Raw genomic sequence first — 19,037 nt, forward strand, 5'->3', positions numbered from 1 at the left:
TCGTGAGGCAGTAATTTCTTATACATCCACAGGGAAAGGGGTGTAGTGGTGGGGAGATCATGTTGTTAAAAAAACATTAAGTAATCAAGCAAAGCAAGTTTAATGCAATCTGTTTTTCTGATGTCCCATTTTCCCTATTAAGAATCTATATTTTATTTTATTTTATTTTATTTATTTATTTATTTATTTATTACATTTCTATACCACCCAATAGCCAGGGCTTTCTGGGCAGTTCACAAAAATTAAAACCATTCAAAGTATTAAAAAAAGTATAAAATACAATATAAAAGCTCAACCAGATAAAAACATTTCTTTTTTAAAGGTTACACATTAAGGAGAATTTTCTGTCTAGATCTACCAGCACCAAATCAACTAAATTCATCAGAGACAAATAGCACAATGTCCATTTAAAATGATTTTTCTTTTTGTTCCTGTTTGGAACTCAACTTTTAAAATTTTCAATACAAAGCTAAGAATCTTAAATTATACATGGGTGGTACTATAATATGGATGGGGTGGCATCAATCCCCACTCTTTCTCCAAATACCTCCTTACCAGTGGAGTTGTGCTACATTGGCAGCCACACTTGCTTCAATGCTTCATGGCAGCCCTGGAAGCTGCACTGGCCACACATGCTCGGTATTACTGTTCCCATTCTGCTGGCTGAGAGGCAGTGAGGCAGGTTGTCTGGATGGAATAATCTACTTTACTGCCAAACATGACCCGTGCGATCACGCCCGCCTGGATTGCGACCCGCCCGCCCGCCTGGATCTTGCGCCCCATGTGCCCGCCTGGATCTCGTGCCCCGTGCGCACGCCTGGATCTCGCGCCCCGCGCACACGCCTGGATTTCGTGCTCACGCCCCACCTGGATCTCACGCCCCCTGCGCACGCTTGGGTCTCACGCCCCCCCGCACCCGCCTGGATCGCACCCTGCTCGCTCGCCTGGATCATGCCCCGCACGCACACCTGGATCTCACGGCCTGCGCGCCTGCCTTGATCTCGCGCCCCACGCGCCTATCTGGATCATGGCCACCTGGATCGCGCCCCGCGTGGCTCTGGGAAGGGCTGCAGAAGCCGGAAGTACTAGGAACGTGTCCTCCAGCCCTGCCCCCTCGGCAATCCATGCCTTTTCCTGGGCCAGTGCCATTGTGCAAGCCCCGGATGCTCTGAGAAAGGCTGGAGTGCTAGTCTAGTGCTAGTCCTCCCGTGTTGCTGTATTTCGCTTCGGCTTGGAGCGGCTCTGGGAGGGCTGCTTTTTTTCACTCCCCATCCAGGGAACGAATACGGACCCCGCCCCTTTCCTCTCATTGCCTTGATGCTTGCGTCAAGGCGATGAGAGGTAAGGGGCGGGGCTCCGTGTTTGCTCCCAGGACGGGGAGTGAAAAATGCAGCCCTCCCAGAGCCACTCAGAGGTAAGGGGAGCAAAAACAGACCCCCGCCCCTTACCATTTGTTGCCTTGACACAAGCAACAAAGCGACGAGAGGTAAGGGGCGGGGCTCTGTGTTTGCTCCCAGGACACAGGCCTTCTCCTGTGTGCTGGTGCGATTACACCAGCACAGAGGAGAAGGGTAGAGCGTCGCTGGGGGGCGGGGGCAGGGTGAGACATTCTCGGAGGACGGGTCTCCCAGCTCCTCCGCACCAGCAACGCAGGCCTGGGCCATGGGTGGGAGTGGCAGGACTGTGATTTTCCCAGACATTTGGGGGGATTTTGAAATCTCCCCCCAGATCCCGCTTGGGGGCAGGATTTCTGGACATGTCCAGGCAAATCCGGGCATATGGTCACCCTATGCAGCCTTGAATCTCTGTTTTTGCTTCTTTTAAATTTTGATTTAACTGTTTTATTCTGTTTTTATTTTCATTTTATCTTGTACACCGCTCCGAAATTTTTCAATGGGGGAGCGGTATATAAATATTCTAAATAAATAAATAAATAAATAAACTTCAGCAAGTAGTCCCTGAATCACTTGAATCATCCTAGAAGCCAGAAGAAGCAGGAAGAACTGGAGGCAGAGAAAGACAAGTCCAGAAACACAAGACTCTGCAGAACAAAACCCAACTGTCAATAATGTTCTTCTATATTATGATATGACTCTAGTCACATGCTGGGAAACTGAGCATGACTTGGAGCATACCAAAATGTTTATCAGTAAAAAAAAATGGAAGAAATAACTTGTGCTGAGAAACTTACAAAGTAGATTAAAAAACATTCCCCCACCCCACCCGTGGCTTCATTATTTCCACACATTTTACATCTCTAGTCTGTCTATAATAGTCTACTATATAGTCTACTAAAACTACTATCACGTAGTTTTTAGAAATCACTTGGGGGTAGTACAGCCTTGGTAATGATATATAAACACCTTGTCTTAAATTCTAAAATAAAATATTTCATCATTCTAAGCTGTTTAATTTTCCCCATTTTTCAGAAAAACAAAAAAACAAAAATGGACCTTGGGGGGGAAAAGTGAGTAAAAACTTTTCTCTCTTGTTTTTTTTCTGGGCCTGCACATCTCTATTATCACACACAAATAACAAAAAGCCCCCTAAGCCCCACATTTGTACCAAATTCAGAATCTTGCAAACACACTCAGAGAAAATTGTAGCACAAAAGGAGATGCATAAAGTCCTCATACAACCACTTCGACTTTCAGTCATCAATTTACACGCAGCAGACGCATGGTACCATCAAGAGGTGGTAGAGCAACTTTAAAACAGGGTAACAATTAAAAAAATACCCCACTAATGCACTGAGGAAATGGGAAGTTATCATTCATTAACAGCAGGCCATCTGACTAAATCAGGAGGGATGCCTTTGAGAAAGTGTGTGAGTAGTTACAGAAAAATGACAGTAACCCAGCACCATTGAAAGATGTTCCTGAAAAGATGGGGCGGTATCTTTCAAGTGTCATTGAGCCTTATAATGCTCAGTATCTTAAGACAAGACAAGACAAATATTTTGAGGGTGAGACTGTAATGTTACATAATGACAGTGAGGGAAATATGGTGTTCCTTGGAAAATCAATCACTGAAAATAGATTATCATATGCTGCAGAAAAACAGATGATCCAGGGACTGGGACTAGAATACCTAGCTGACCATCTTCCTGTATATCATAGGCATGCACATAGGGTGTGCTGGGTGTGCCCAGACACACCCTAATGTTCCTGAGGCCACGTCCACTTTCCCATGCCCTCCCCCCCCGCTTGAATCATGGTTTTTAAAGAGGACGGGAAAGCACTTTCTGGAGCTTCAGGAAAGTGCATAATTCCCCCAGGTATGCTAATGGCAGCCACCATTAGAATCCCTGGGGGAACTACACACTTTTCAGGGGGCCCAGTAAGCACGATTTCTCACCCCCATTGCTCCAATCGGGGCCTTTAAGGTGCACACCCTAATGAAATGAGCTGTGCATGCCCATGCTGTATATAAACCCATTTGACCCCTGAGATCTTCTGAGGAGCCCTTATTGGTCATTCTATGGCCAATGCAATGACATCTGTAGCAGTACATAAGCAGGCCTTCTCAGTGGTGGCACCTAGCCTTGGAAGACTCTCCCCAGTGGGATCTGAGAGGCAGAAATGGTGGCAAGTTTTAAAGACCTCTTGAAAACTCCTCTGTTTACACAGGCTTTCCCTGACCAGTGAAACTGTTACCATCCTGTTTTATTGTTATGATGATGTAATATTTTTAAATGTTCTTAACTAATTATTTATTATTTTTATCTTGATGTCTTATTTTAATGTAAACTGCTTAGAATGTGTAGTATATTAAACAGTATAGAGGTATTGTAAATGAATAAATAAAATAAATCAGTGTTACTAAGAATGTAATGCACTCTTTGTGAGGCTGCCTTTAAAAATGTTCAGAAACTTCCATTGGTCCAGAACACAGCTGCCACAGTTTTGACTGGAGTAAAGTGTATGGACGACATTTCCCCAGTATTACACCATCTTCTTCACTAGTAATCAGATTATTTCCATGCCCAATTCAAAATGCAATGATCCAGGGCCAGGATATCTTAAGGATCATCTTCGGAGATGATCCTTAAAATATCCTGGGCCCTTATCCAGTCCTTGGGAGAAGGCAGGCTTTTGTACCAAATCTGTACAGACTTTTTCTTCTGAATCAATTATGGTTTTACTTTCCTGTATAAGTACATAGCTGCATATGTCAATGCTAATGCCATTCAGATTCTTCATTCCAACTTGATTCATGGTTTATTTTTGTTCTTTCTCTAGGTAAATCATAATCACTCTTTCCCTTCTTTTGATATAACATTAGGTGCTACTTCCATTACAACATTTTTGAACAGGGTGTTCTTGGGAACACTCCCTTTGTTCCCACATTCCTTTAATAAGCAATCTAAAACGATTGTCAAGATGTTATGTTGTAACAGTTGCGTATGGCACTTTAAGCCAACAAAGGATTATTTAAGGGAAACAAATATCTAACTTCTATTAATTCTGAATGCACACACACAAGGTTATTTAATTAAAACCATCATTTCTGGGTACTCAGACTCAATGTTCTGTAATCATGCTTCTCTCTAATGTGTCAATCATTTTAGAAGCAAAATGGGACCATCCACCAGACACATACTCACACACATGTGTGCGCGCAGACACACACACACACGCACAGAGGTATGCAGAAGTAATGTCTTTTAGAGCAAGATTCCCAAAATGGGCAAAACTACCCAAATATTGGTTGCTAAAGAATGTGCATGTGCAGGGCCGGCGCTGCCATAGGGGCCAGTCAGGCAGCCGCCTAGAGCGCCAAGGTAAGGGGGCACCGAATGGCGTGCCTAGAAGTCGCCCTCCCACTCCCAGAGCAGCTCTGGCCAAGTGAAGGCAGCTTCCAGGTGCGCCGTTCTGAAGCAGCCCTTCCGCCCCCCACCCCACCCCAGCGTCCCAGCTTGGCTTTGGCTGGGCGAGCACCCAGCCAAAGCCAAACCGGGATGCTGGGGCGGGCGAACGGATGGGCATGCTGGACGTCAGAACGTGGAGCCGCCCGCCAGCCCCACCGCAGTGTCCCACCCAGCTGAAGCCAAGCCGGGACCCACGTTCTGACTTTGGGCGAGGGAAAGGTAACGCAGCCTCCATCCCCGCCTGTCTCCGCCTACCTGGGGTGGGGGTGGGGGTGGGGGGTGCGCTGGGGGTGGGGGGTGAAAGCAGCTCACCTTGCTTAGGGCGCAAAATAGCCTGGCACCGGCCCTGTGCATGTGTGACACAGCCTCAATCTGCTTCCTCAGCCACATTTCCTCTGCTCTGAACTGGGTGGGGTGAGGTGCTGCACATGCACATTGAAGGTGTTCCCCCCTCAAAGCCAGCAGGTGGAACCTTACATGGGAGGGGAGATCACCACCACCACCATCATCATCCTTACACCCCATTTCCCAAGTATGGGCACTGGTGCCACTGTTCCCCTAACCCTATACATCCCCCACCTCAGCAAGTGCCGGAGAAGCCGTCCCACAAGCACACCCCAACTCTGCCTTCCTTTCCTCCTCCAACTATCCCATACATGCAATTAATTTCCCACCCACGGTGACCAATGCTACTGCCATCCAGACTCAGGCAGCTTTTCCCGGTGCCAAACCTCTCATGCCAGCAAAGGTAGACACACCCTCTCCTCCACTCTGCCCTCAAAGAGCTATTCTGCTTGGATTCTGAACTGTCAGCTTGCTCTTACGATAGTGTTTATTGAATCACAGCCTCAGGGCTAAACGAAATGTAATGTTAAATGCATCTTTGTACTTAACATGCACGGGGTTCTTCAAAACATAAACAGCACCCACTGGGAGGACTGATAATTATTGGGATCACAACAGGAAGGAGGGGAAATTTAACTCCTTACTCCACTGCTGCCATCCTGACACATACTTCTTTGAAGTTATTATTATCATTGGAAGGAAATGAGAACATAAAAAGAGCCTTGTTAGATCAGACCAAAGGCCAATCAAGCCCAGCTTCCTGTTTCTCACAATGGCAAACCAGGGTTATTTATTGCTATTTAAGGCACAGTCCTATCTATAAAGGCCTATAACTCCCAGCATGCTCCAGCCACCCATGGTGCTCAAAGCAGCTAACAACAGTAAAAATACAAATAAAAACAATCTCAATTATACATAAAAACAAATCAATTAAACACATAGCAATAAAAAAAAAATGCACAACACCCAACCAATTAAAAAACCCTTCAGGAACGAACTAGCTTACATGTCAAAGACCTGCCTGAATAATAATGTCTTTGGGCTTTTTTATCCAGCAACTTCCAGATTGGCTCATTACATGGGCTGACACGTGTTTTCAGGGCTGTGATTCTTAGCAAAATTGTGCATGTTTCATTTTACAGCCACTACATGGTGGTGTGGTTGTAGCGCAACTCCATCATTACACACAGCTCAAATATCAGATTAATGTTCTTTACGAGGTCCGAAAGTGCAGAAGATACCTGGAGGTTGACGACATTGTGCAAAGGACCCACAAATATCCATGAGTGACCAATCACATGAGTGACCAATCATGTAGAAATGCTCTAGAGGTCTGCTCGCAGAATGACAAGAAACAGGCAGTCAACCTAGCCTCCCTTGGCAAAGAATTCCAGAGCCCAGGAGTGGCCAGTGAGGAGGAGGCCCTCTCTTGTTTCCCCATCAAATATGCCTCCAATGGTGGCGGGACCAAGAGAAGGCTCCCCCCCCCTCTCAAGATCTTAAAACCTAGACAGGCGCCTATGGGAGAATGCGGCCTTTTGAATAGATGGCTCCCAACTCATATAGGGCTTTATTTGACATAACCAGCACTCTGAATTGTTTCTGGAAACATAGCAGTAGCCATTTCGCTGCAGCATTAAGGTTACCAACAATCACTTACCAAAGAGGTGACAGAAAGTGAATAGCTCTGTAGCTAAGAGGTTTTCTAGAAGACGCTGTGACAGTGTTCTCAGAGATGCAACGTAAAAAGGGCCTGAGTGGTGGCAGCAAGCACAGAAGAGGTAGTTGACAGGGTAGTGATTAGTAAAGTGCCCTTCTCAGATTCTACTGGGCCAGGTGGACAATAGCTAAATTAAGGGCTATGGCGCTACATTCAATGTGTATCATCCCAGCCGCCCTAATTTTTTTAAAAACTCTTGTGTAAAGATGTGGCACCTGATATAGATCAGGACCACCATGCATGAGATGGGAGAGTGTATTTTCCCACACAGCCCCCGTCGTGATGGCCTTGGGTCTGCGCCACGAGGCCTGGGGCTCCTGAACTGGGGCTCCTTCCCGGCATCTGCATGGGAAGGAGTGCCAATGCGGAGTTGCTGTTGCACTGAGACCTTGAACTGGCAAGGGGGGGAGGAGGGGGGCAGCCAGCTCTCCTCCTCGCTCAGATTGCCCTGTTCCTCTCACCCCACTTTATGTATTTATTTATTTTTAATCTGTATATATGAACCTTCACATCTACAAATTAAAAAAAACAAAAAAAACTGGGGGGTGGAGCAACGGGGCAGCCAGAGGGAGGTCAGAGGGAGGAGAGCCAGCTGCCCCCTTCCTCCCCCCTTCCCCGGTGCTCAGCCCAGCGGCGGTGGCGGCCTCCTGGCTGCCCCATTCCTCTCCTCCCACCCTCATTTTTTTATTTAATTTTTTTTAATCTGTAGATGCGAACAGATTTTTTTTTAAAAGTGGAGGGAGAGGAATGGGGCAGCCAGAGGGAGGTCAGAGGGAGGAGAACTGGCTGCCCCGTTCCTCCCCCCTCCCCGGTGCTTGGCCTGGCAGTGGCGGCGGCCTCCCGGCTGCCCCGCTCCTCTCTCCCCACCCCTGTTTTTTTATTTATTTGTTTACAGTGCAGAGCCCAAGTTAGAGCTCTTGGTCTGCCCCTTTCCTTGTCCAGCCCAGACAATGGTGACCAATCAGGGGGCGCCATCGGCTCCACAACCAAAAATGTCAGAGTAAATGCCTGACTTCTTTAAGCGGCATTTCTGGGGTTTGCCCCCTGGATGGCTTCTCAATGGTGGCTGCATCATGTACATGACCTGCCGCCACTCCGAATCCACCCCGGGGCAAACCCTTCATCAAGGCAAGCCCCCAGTCACATTACCCTCTTCAATTTTCCACCCACACCCTAACCCACACCTTTCATGGAGGTTAAAAGAAAGAAAACAACTCTATTGGTGCCCATGGAAGGTGTGTGTTTTTAAATCTCATGGAGGGGGTGAAGCTTAGGGGGGAATGTGGCTGGATAGGAAGATATAGCCCCCTATCTAACATATGGTGGTTCTAATCCAGATTGGAGTCCAGCATGCTCACACACACACACACACACACACACACACAAAGTTAGGATCACTAAGGGCGTCATCAGACAAGCATTTTATTGCACGCTCATTTCTGGGCACTCACAGATTTTCACGGGTCCTATTCATATCGTCCTCTGTGTTCCATGCGCCTCCCGACCCTTCTAGCCTTCTTCATTTACTTCTTCCCAGCAAATCCCAATTATTTTTGAGATGGAACTTGCTGCTATCTCCTGTGTGAAGGAGAAGCAGTGCAATCAAAACGGCCCACTGAATGGGCCATGTGCACGTTGTTTACTTCCTTTTTCAAAAGAGGAAGTAATGAGGAATGAAAGTGCAGGCAGAGAAGCAACGGTAAGGAAATGTGATTTCCCCCCATGTGATGATGCTCTAAGATGTTACACATTTAACATAGCATCTAGTTTAGCCCTGACATCCAACACTATCTGGCTACTGAGTTTGTGCAAATCTCATTTATGTTGACACTCACCATTGGAGTTCACTAGCAGAAAGAGTGACGGTGCCTACCGTATTTACCATCTTAAGGAGCAAGCTCAGGTTGGAGGTTACAATTATATCAACTTCAATTTCATCTTTGCTCAGATGGTAAACAATTAGACACTAATTCTCACTACTACTTTTGATTGTTGAGTTATTTATATGCTGTTTAATCTGTTTTAAGAATCCCAAATCTGACTAATAATTAATTTAAAAATCGCTTACCAGAAAAATGGGCTAGAAAGAAAGCCCCTTTGGTTTGGTTTCATTGTTGGTGGCTTTAGGAGGGCTTCCAGGAACCGTATCTTTGCCCATTGTAAAGTTGGGGAAAGACTACAAAGGCAGTAACTTGGCAGTACTGAAGACTCAATAGCCTTAAGAGAAAGGGGAAACCAGAGGAGGTGTGTTAAATATCCAGCAGCATTTAGCTAGAAGATCCCCTTATTCCCTCTAGTGGTGTTGGCTGGGAAATACAAGTCTTTTGACAATAATGAGGGGAACAAGCAAGAGAAGTCTGATGTCCAGATTCCAGCTGGACATCAGGAAAAACTTCCTGACTGTTAGAGCAGTACGCCAATGGAACCAGTTACCTAGGGAGGTGGTGGGCTCTCCCACACTAGAGGCATTCAAGAGGCAGCTGGACAACAAGGAATTCTCGTTAGATCTAGCAATTTGAGATTTCAATGTATCTAGGATTTCCTTCACTAGATAGAATAGGATGTGCACAGTTTATTTCACCATAATTTCATTTGGTTATAGCACTTTTGTCCAACTGATATTGCCTAAAACACTTGAGACTCCTATTTCGAATTTTAAGCATCTCCCCCCCACACACACACACACATGGTTACAACTATGGCGCTGGCTCTTATTGAATTGATTTTATTGTTGTTTTGCTATTTTAAAATTAATAGTAGCACTCTGATCCAAGAACAGAATATTCAAAGTAAATGTAAAGCCATTTCTAACACAGAGTCCTCCCGGAGAGCTGTTCCCTGTCATAATCTTCTTCCCTATAAAATGTCCCTCATACTCATGAAATATCGAATGCTTGAGATCCACCTTGTTACCTCTTCCACTAATTACAGTTATTATCTGACAAGACAATCTAGTCACTGCCTTAAAATTCCATCACAATAGAGACATCTCTAGATAGCCTTGCCATTTCACTGCATGCGTTATCTTTCATCTCTAGAACCAAAAGCAAGATTAACCTATTGGGAGTATAACGCCATTGCCTAGGAACACTGCCAAAAATGTTCATACCCTTTGAAAACTCTTCAGGTTTACTGTAAGGGCCATCCTTATGGTCCCAGTGTGCCAGTGGCCCATTAACACCAATGTCATAGCCTAATATAGTTAGGATCCTTTGTATTCCCAGCAGCGAAGTTGATAGAAAAAAGATACCACTTTACAACAAGAGACAATGTCATAACTTGATGAGACACATCTCCGGTATCCACAGAAACACTGCCAACACCCACCAATCATGACACAGCATGCTGACAAGGCCTCCATATTAACCAGGCATTGAGGACCCAATCCACACACAAAGACACCCAGAATACCTCCATGACATCATCCTACCCACCACACAGAGCAGACACAACCCAGCGGAAACAAATAGCCCATCACTATTTCACACCCCATGACTGACATGCTCCTGCGATCCCTGCAGGTGGACGTTTGTATCATCTCATTATAAAACACACAAAGAATGGAAACCACCACTTTTTGACAGGGAAATATACACGAACACTAAAGAAAGAAAGGACAGATATTTTCACTATTTCATCATCATCATCATCATCATCATCATCATCATCATCTATACTAACAGCAATCTCAGTTCACTGAGAGCTGCTTTTTGAGTAGCCAAAATGGCACCATCTGCATCCCAAGGGAATTGCATCAGCAGGTTTGGAGGTTTGCAGAAGTACAAAAAACTTTAAGGAAAAAAACCTCGGGAGAGACTCAGGGCCTTGCTAGACCTACCTGATAATCAGGCTGGGAGTTGGGGCGATGGCACGCTGCAACTAGCGCGCGCCGTCGCCCTTTTCCACACATCAACACACGACGGGGCAAGAGGAAGCCCCGTCGCGTCCACCATTTTTTCCCCCTTAAAGGGCCATGTGCGCAGGAGTGCACCGCCGGGAAGGTAAGTGCTTTTTTAAAAAATAAAGGGCCCCCGCTCCCCCTGCCCCTGATTCCCCCCACAATGCCTGATTCCCCCCCTGCCCGCTCGCTCACCTGTCCTCCCCCCACTTGCCAGGCCTGTGCCCACTCTTCTCCCCCCGCCCCCCGGGCCCCCGGCCCCGATGCCCGTGCCTGTGCCCGCTCTTCTCCCCCCACCCCCTGTCCCCGATGCCCATGCCTGTGCCCGCTCTTCTCCCCCTGCCCCCCATCCCCGATGCCCGTGCCCGCTCTTCTCCCCCCCTCTCTCCTGCCGGGTCGGTCTTTACCCCGGCCCCCATCTCCCCCCCCATGATTCCCCCCCGGCCTGATGGGCACAGTGGTCCTATGGAGCGCTGTGCCCAGTCCATGGCTTCTCCCAGCTTCTCGCGAGTAAGCGAGCAGCCGGGAAAAGCCACGGAAGTTGCTAGACTTTCCGCAGCCCCAGCCTGAGGCCGGGGCTGCGGAAAACCCGGGCCATAAGCAAATCCGCTTATGCTGGTTCAAGCGAGGTCTTAGCCCAGCCTGACCCCAGAATCCCCTGTGCGTCATCTGGATGCACAGGAGGGAGACCGGGCCTCACACCACGCTAAGGCCTCACACACACACCAACCACCACTGCCACAACACACAAAACAGCCCAGTGAAGACTGGGAACGGTGGCCATGGAATGCTGCTTACAGAGGGGGAGAAGGCAACGGAGTACCATGCCCCCACATCCTCTTGTGGGGATGCTATAAAAATCTATGATTCTGTGGCCTGGCTCACACACAGTAAGTGAGACAGGACTTCAGATTTCACCTAGCAGAATTGCTAGGAAGGTTACATTTCCCATCACTTTTGGCTTGCTGCCAGCCAGTGCCAGGTCCTGGGAGAGAGAGAAGAGACAGGGGCCTGCCTCTCTTCTTCTGCCAACAGCCACAGCCTGTGCTGGCTGGAGACTTCCTGCTGCTTGAAGCAGAGCACAGATTCTGCCTCCACCCCAGAGCTAGGGCCAACAGTTCTAAAAGCCTTGATGCACTGACCCATGCAGACACAAATGCTTCCCTTCTCGTGGTGGCAGCTGAAGCACATGGCAGAGCCGGATCTGGCCATATTTGCAAGGTGGGTGGGTGGGGAGCTAGTGGATGGGAGCCTGGAGGCTCACAAGGTTTGGCAGAGAGACTGGAAATTATTGTGGCCCATAGCTTCATCCCACGTACCTGTTTCTCTCGAATTATCCCCAAAGCGTAAAGCTGTCATAGAAACAGAATCATAGAATAGTAGAGTTGGAAGGGGGTTTAAAAGGCCATCGAGTCCAACCCCCTGCTCAATGCAGGAATCCACCCTAAAGCATCCCTGACAGAGGGTTGTCCAGCTGCCTCTTGAAGGCCTCTAGTGTGGGAGAGCCCACAACCTCCCTAGGTAACTGGTTCCATTGTCGTAGTGCTCTAACAGTCAGGAAGTTTTTCCTGATGTCCAGCCGGAATCTGGCTTCCTGTAACTTGAGCCCGTTATTCTGTGTCCTGCACTCTGGGAGGATCGAGAAGAGATTAGTTAAATCGCACCCGGGGGGCGGCGCTCCTAAGATCCTTTGCATACCATGAAAAGGTTTTAAGAGGGAGAAATGTAAAAAATCATTTAAAAAATCAACAGATGACCCAATCCGATTCAAATTTGGTATGCTCAAAGCCCTTCTTAATATCTATTACAGTGCCAATTTTGATGTCTTTATCTTTAAAACTTACACAGATGTAAGCATTTGTTTAATTTTTAGTTTAAACATATCAAATTCTCCTCCTGCGCCCCCAGTGGCCACTCAGAGAACAACAAAAGATTCACCTTTAAAGGGGTAGTAAAATAGGACAGTTCTTTTGGCTAAGAAGCACAATTAAAGCAGGATGCCTGGGAGTGCTTCACAGTCAAAGCAGATTATAAGCTGGAAAACGTCGGAGTCCTTTGCACGCAATTCGCAGTGATTGCGCAGTATAACACTGGTGTGATGAAGCTACCAAGAAGGGCATAGCAGAAACCATGTTTTCTCAAATTGGCTCACAATAATCTAGTTACTGATTTGCGGGGTGGCTGGGTGTATAATAGCTCAACTTATTCCAAGCCAGTTGTAGAAGAATCACGGCTGCTTGGTTTGGCCATCAGTAAAAGGAACATTGATTCATTCTGGACCACCTCCATAACCTGCACTTTTGGGCCTGTTTGCTTCAAAATTTCTATGGCCGAGATGTAAGCCATACGTATCAGCCTCAGTGGAGCCCCAACAGTTTACTTAGCCAGGCACGGAAACCTTCTCTGCCTTGCTACGTAAAGGTGATGGCTCCACAGAGACTGAGGTATTGTTTGTTTCACCCTCCAGTTTGCTTCGAGACCTAGCCACTTACTCCTTTGTGGATTATACTTTGGCTCCGGATTGGCTGGCTGTGTTGTAACCTGACTCGTGAAGAAACTTCTGGGGAACAAGAGGAGGATTTTCTCACCAGTTCTGTGAACCATGTGCCCATTTTACACTGCTGGCATAAGATTTCCTCTTTGCCTGTGAGCCCAGGGGTGGAGATGCCCCAGTAAGTTCTGCGCTCAGGTCAGCACACAGCAGACACAGGTAGGATGAGAAACAGCTTCCTTTTTGTTAAGAGTAACACATAGAAATGCAACCTCTTCGTAGCAAAGTAAAGCAGCTTAAGCAGACTTTAGCATGCTTCAATACACAGATTGAAACAGCACAACAAAGAGCTATAGCAGTTAAATATTATAGGGGAAACCAGACTGTTCCCTTACAGGCCCGTAAAGATACTTTCAATATACTAAGATGTGTTATCTAGTCCTATTTATTTATTTATTTATTTATTACATTTTTATACCGCCCAAAAGCCGAAGCTCTCTGGGCAGTTCACAAAAATTAAAACCATAATAAAACAAACAACAGGTTAAACGCACAAATACAAATACAGTATAAAAAGCACAAAACCACGCAGCAAAATTGATATAAAATTAAAATGCAGAGTTAGAACAGTGAAATTTAAATTTAAGTTAAAATTAAGTGTTAAAATACTGAGAGAATAAAAAGGTCTTCAACTGGTGACGAAAGGAGTACAGTGTAGGCGCCAGGCGGACCTCTCTGGGGAGCTCACTCCATAACCAGGGTGCCACAGCAGAGAAAGCCCTCCTCCTAGTAGCCACCTGCCTCACTTCCTTTGGCACGGGCTCACGGAGAAGGGCCCCTATGGATGATCTTAAGGTTCGGGCAGGTACATATGAGAGGAGGCGTTCCTTCAAATAACCTGGCCCCAAACCGTTTAGGGCTTTAAATGTCAATACCAGCACTTTGAATCGGGCCTGGACCTGGACTGGCAGCCAATGAAGTTGTAGAAGGACTGGCATAATGTGATCTTGCCGGCCAGTCCCTGTTAGTAGGTGGGCTGCCCTATTTTGTACCAGCTGAAGCTTCCGGACCGTTTTCAAAGGCAGCCCCACGTATAACGCATTGCAGTAATCCAAACGAGAGGTTATCAGAGCATGGATTTTAGTAGCTGACCTGTCCTAATTTTCCTGACAGCATTTTGCAGCTTCCATCATCCATTGCAAATGATCCATGGTGCCTTCTTATTCTGCCTTGACATCCTTTTTCTTACAGTCTTTGACTCTTTTTCCTACCTTGAAGATCTCCAGTCCTGAAAGCTGACCTGATTAAGCTCCAATTACTCTGCTCTGTCCCTCTGGACAGAAGCCATAAGGGGACAGACTCTTCAAAAGCATGACAGTCTATTTTTGTACAATTTGAGCAGGTACAACTGCCCATTGGTATCAGTGCTACAATGACAGAATAAATGTTGTGCCTCAAGGGTGGGCAACTGGTGGCCCTCCAGATGTTTTGGCCTACATAGGGTGACCATATGAAAAGGAGGACAGGGCTGCTGTATTTTTAACAGTTGCATAGAAAAGGGAATTTCAGCAGGTGTCATTTGTTTATATGGAGAACCTGGTGAAATTCCCTCTTCATCATAACAGTTAAAGGTGCAGGAGCTATACTAGAGTGACCAGATTTAAAGGAGGGCAGGACACCTGCAGCTTTAACTGTTACAAATGACACCTGCTGAAATTTTACAAATGATACCTGCTGAAATTTCCTTTTCAATACAACTGTTAAAGATACAGGAGCCCTGTCCTCCTTTTCATATGGTCACCCTAGGCCTACAAATCCCATTAGGCAAATGAATGCTTTGCTATAGGAAATGTGTACCTTTAGTTTCATAGGGCACCAGCTTAATCTTTGGTGGCATGAAAAGGAATTCCTCATATGTTATCTTAAACTTAAAAGTAGGAATATGCACTGCAGCACACATTAGCTTGCACTGATCTAGGCTAGCGTGTTAACTTTTCCTCTCCGGGAATATCTACACCATAAACTACATTGGTGAGCCTGGCCCCATCTTTGCTCTGTTTTAGGCAGGCGATGAAAACAATTTTGTTCTGTTCAACTTTTATATGGGGTTGAGTCTGCTCTCTGAGGTTATAATAAAAGCTCGACTGATAATTTGGTTTGTTGTTTTGAATTGTTTTAATGTTTTGTTCCTTTTTGTACACTGCCTTGGGGTCCCTGTTTGGTCAAAATACAGGTTAAAATATTTTAAGTAATACACATATATATTATATAAACTTATCTAATGGTCATTCCCTCTACCCAGGTGACCTTGTCAGCTGTAGTTCGGAGAGGGATTGGGATGGATCTCTAACATAGAATTCTTAATACTACCAGGAAACTAGAATTCCCAGGATTTGGGTATGGGAACAGTTAAAATATTACAAAACCACCACTCATTTGTAGTGCATGAAATTTACTCTTCTGCAAAGAATGTGCCTGATATCCTTGAAACAGAAAAAAACACCATTTTTTTAGATTTATGCAAAACCTTCATTCTTAATCTTGTCCATTCGTCCTGAGCAAAATCCTTTGTTACTAACGTTTAAAGACAAAACTTCCAAAGAATCCCACGAGATCTTTCATCTGAGAAAGAGCATTAGCTTAACTATGGGACTTTCACAAAGCAGAAATCTGGCATGATTTACAGTCTGCAAACTAAAATGCAGCTTCTTCCAAGCAACTAGTATCCAACAGCCTCCTGTTATTCTTGCTGAACAGGTTCATCTTTAGTTCACAGGGATGAGGTCACAGTAATGATGGTTTCATCTCATGGCTGGATTTTTTCCTGTCAGGCTATAATAAAGACTGGAACAATATTTCCTGATATAGCCAAATAATTGGGACATAATGAGAAGATCAGCTGGCATGGGATAAAGGAAACTCCCAATAAAGTTTCTCCAACACATTATACCACACAAAAGGCTTCATCCCACCAGCCTTATATTGTGCTGCTGCAGCGAATTCTATGCAATGGACTCAAATGAGGCGGACGTTATAGTCTGCTTTCCCTGCGAAGGACTCCGATGACATCGACTATGTCCTGCTGTGATTGCGGTTCTTCTGCCCCTCATAGCAAAATATTTTGGTGCACGGAAAGTCTGGTTCTTCCAGTCATGCGAAAGCACATCACTCAAACTTTAGCGTGTATTTTCAAACATCGTTTCATTGTGCTGTTTTGTGGGTGTGGTTTCAAAGGGGGGTATTGCTGATGAAAGAGAGGGGTGTGCCAATTGAAAACCTTTCCTTCTCCTGCTTCCGAAATCCCCCATTCTCTCCTTGTGGGGGAATCAGGACCGGCTAATCCCCAGTTTAACAAGCAAAAAGAAGAAGAAGCAACCCTCACCCACATATATACAGGACTGTGAGGGAGGAAAGGAAGGTAGGCAAGGGGGGGAGAGACTCTTTAGATCTGTGTGTGTTTTTAACGGAGCCTTTGCTTCAAAGCATGTGGAAAATGCACCCTCCCTGCTAGCAGCACCCTCATTTTTAAAGATAAAGAGATCCAAATTGGCACAGTGGAAGATCTTAAGGAGGGCTTTCAGTATACCAAATTTCAATCAGATTGTTTCATCCTTTGATTATATATGATTTTTAAAAAAAATTCCTCCCTTAAACCCTTACAGTTTATAGTTTTCCACTGCAAAGGAACATCTGTAGGTCCCAAAGCAAAACAAGGCTGGTCAGTTTCACCCAAATGTCTTGTCAGTTTCAAGTGAAGTCCTTTGGCTGCTTCTGAATCCATATGTGTGTGTGTGTCCTTTTCCATCCTACTCTGCCCTGTTCCCCTACGCCCTCCTTGTTCTCCATGGGGGTGAGGCTCCTCCCAACGTCACAGAAACAGGTAGTGTGTCTCTTCCCTTATTGATTCGTCTCCCTAAAAACATGTGTTGCTCTTGTTCTTATTTGAACCGGAGTTGGTGGGGGAAGGACACAGATCGTACTTCCATTTCTTTGAGCATGAGAAGCTGAGTAGGGGGTGGCAGGAGACACAAACAGGGGGAAGCAGAGATGGAAACATTCTCCATGGGGGGATCCTGCATCTCCCCACCTTTTTCTTTTCTTTCTTTTTAAACAATGGGGGTCCAATTTTTATTGGGAGCCCCCACATGGGAAAGGATGGCTTAATCCTCTCACTAACTGTGATTTCTCTCTCAATTTCTCTGTCATTGGAGGTCCTGGCGCTGCGTTTGAAGTCTCCTCCATACACTGGGAGTTGAGATGGCCACTTCCTACCTGGCTTCACTCCCAAACCCAGCCACCCACCCCATTTTTTTTCCTTTTTAAAGTTGCAAAAATTAAGACTGTAATCCGAGGGGCTCTAATTTGGAAATGCATTCCATTGAACTCAATGGGGTTTATTTACTGAGTTAGCATGCAAAAGAGTTGACTTCAGTTTTACCTAATGTTCTACTTTGGTCTTCAGTAACAAGAGAAGCAAATCCCAATCCCTGCTGTCTGAGGGGGAGTTGTCCCCACTTCATAACAACCAATAAACGGAAGGAGGAGGTACAAAGAAGATCTGGGGGGTGGGCATAACAACATGTGTGAGTGAACCTCAACAGATCTCTGCAACATGCTACAGCAGAGGTGTAAGTTTACAAGTTTTCATATGCTATATAAGCACTATATAACCGAAATGGGATAATTCAAGGGTAAACCAGAACAAACATGTACATGGGATGAACCTCAGAGTAAGAAAAATACAGTGTATAATAATTTATAGAGAACAGTAGTCAGGGGTGACAGGAGCTTGGGACAGGGGGAAATGATCTGACACAACATACACGCACATAGCCAGGTACTTACAGGAGTAACTAAAAGGCTTGGAGGGGGATGCATCTCAGTTGGCTCAAAGAAATGAAAAGGGGCATTTGTGAAAGGGAGAACTTAGGCTCACCAGGCTGTCTGATCTGAGCCTCCTACTGATGGGTTGGAGGGCATGCATTTTTCAGGGACCCGGGCGCTATGAATGGTGCTTTTCCTAAGTGTAGCATTTGGCTTTTCTCCACTACAATGAAGCCATTCATTATTAGAGGAAAAAATAAAAGAGTGCATGCAGAGAGTTTGCTGGGATGGGAGCCAAACATGGGGGGGGGTGTTCCATACCACACCATTTTGCAGCTGCTTCTTTCCAAAAACCCACAGAATCACTGCTGCAGGGTGGGGTGGGGAACCCTTAATCTAAATGGCAGGAGGGAGGGTGGTCTATCTAGCCACAGCACTGGTGGTCAACCTGCTTGTCAAGCCCATCCTGATGAGGAAATGATGTACCTTGATTGAGCTGTTTGTCCATGCAACCCCCCTGTGCAATTGGATTAAAAGTGTTCCCAGGTGGAACTTATATGAGGCACTGGCAGCCTTTCCCACTGCATTGTTGGGGTGAATGGCTGGAGAGCTTTTTGTGCTCTTACTGAGCAGTGCCATTTTGATTGTTGCTCTTTTGTTCAGGATATTTCATATTAGCTTCTGAAACCTTGCTTAGAATAATTAAAAAGGAGAAGGGAAGCCCGCCCCTTGTCCTGAGTTCCAGCACCTACCTGATCCACCCATTTGTATAACCTGAACCGAGGCCATCACTGATAAACGAAGAAGTAATGTGATGACCTCGGAGCGAAGGGGGAAGTAATTGCACATCAACACTTCCAAAAAGTGCAGTTTCGGGGGGGGGAACCCA

General features: G+C 45.9%; 1 protein-coding gene across 1 annotated transcript in view; it reads left to right on the top strand.

Annotated features, from left to right (window-relative positions):
* The first annotated feature begins 4,980 nt into the window (after positions 1-4,980).
* The window catches only part of KRCC1 (lysine rich coiled-coil 1), a 105,250-nt gene continuing 91,193 nt past the window's right edge, over positions 4,981-19,037 (top strand). Inside the window, exon 1 of the mRNA XM_063126672.1 lies at positions 4,981-5,089. Within this exon, the coding sequence (XP_062982742.1) occupies positions 4,981-5,089 (109 nt within the window). The remainder of the gene's footprint in view (positions 5,090-19,037) is intronic.

Source organism: Elgaria multicarinata, chromosome 1, assembly GCF_023053635.1.
Source record: "Elgaria multicarinata webbii isolate HBS135686 ecotype San Diego chromosome 1, rElgMul1.1.pri, whole genome shotgun sequence".
Classification (NCBI taxonomy): Eukaryota; Metazoa; Chordata; class Lepidosauria; order Squamata; family Anguidae; genus Elgaria; species Elgaria multicarinata.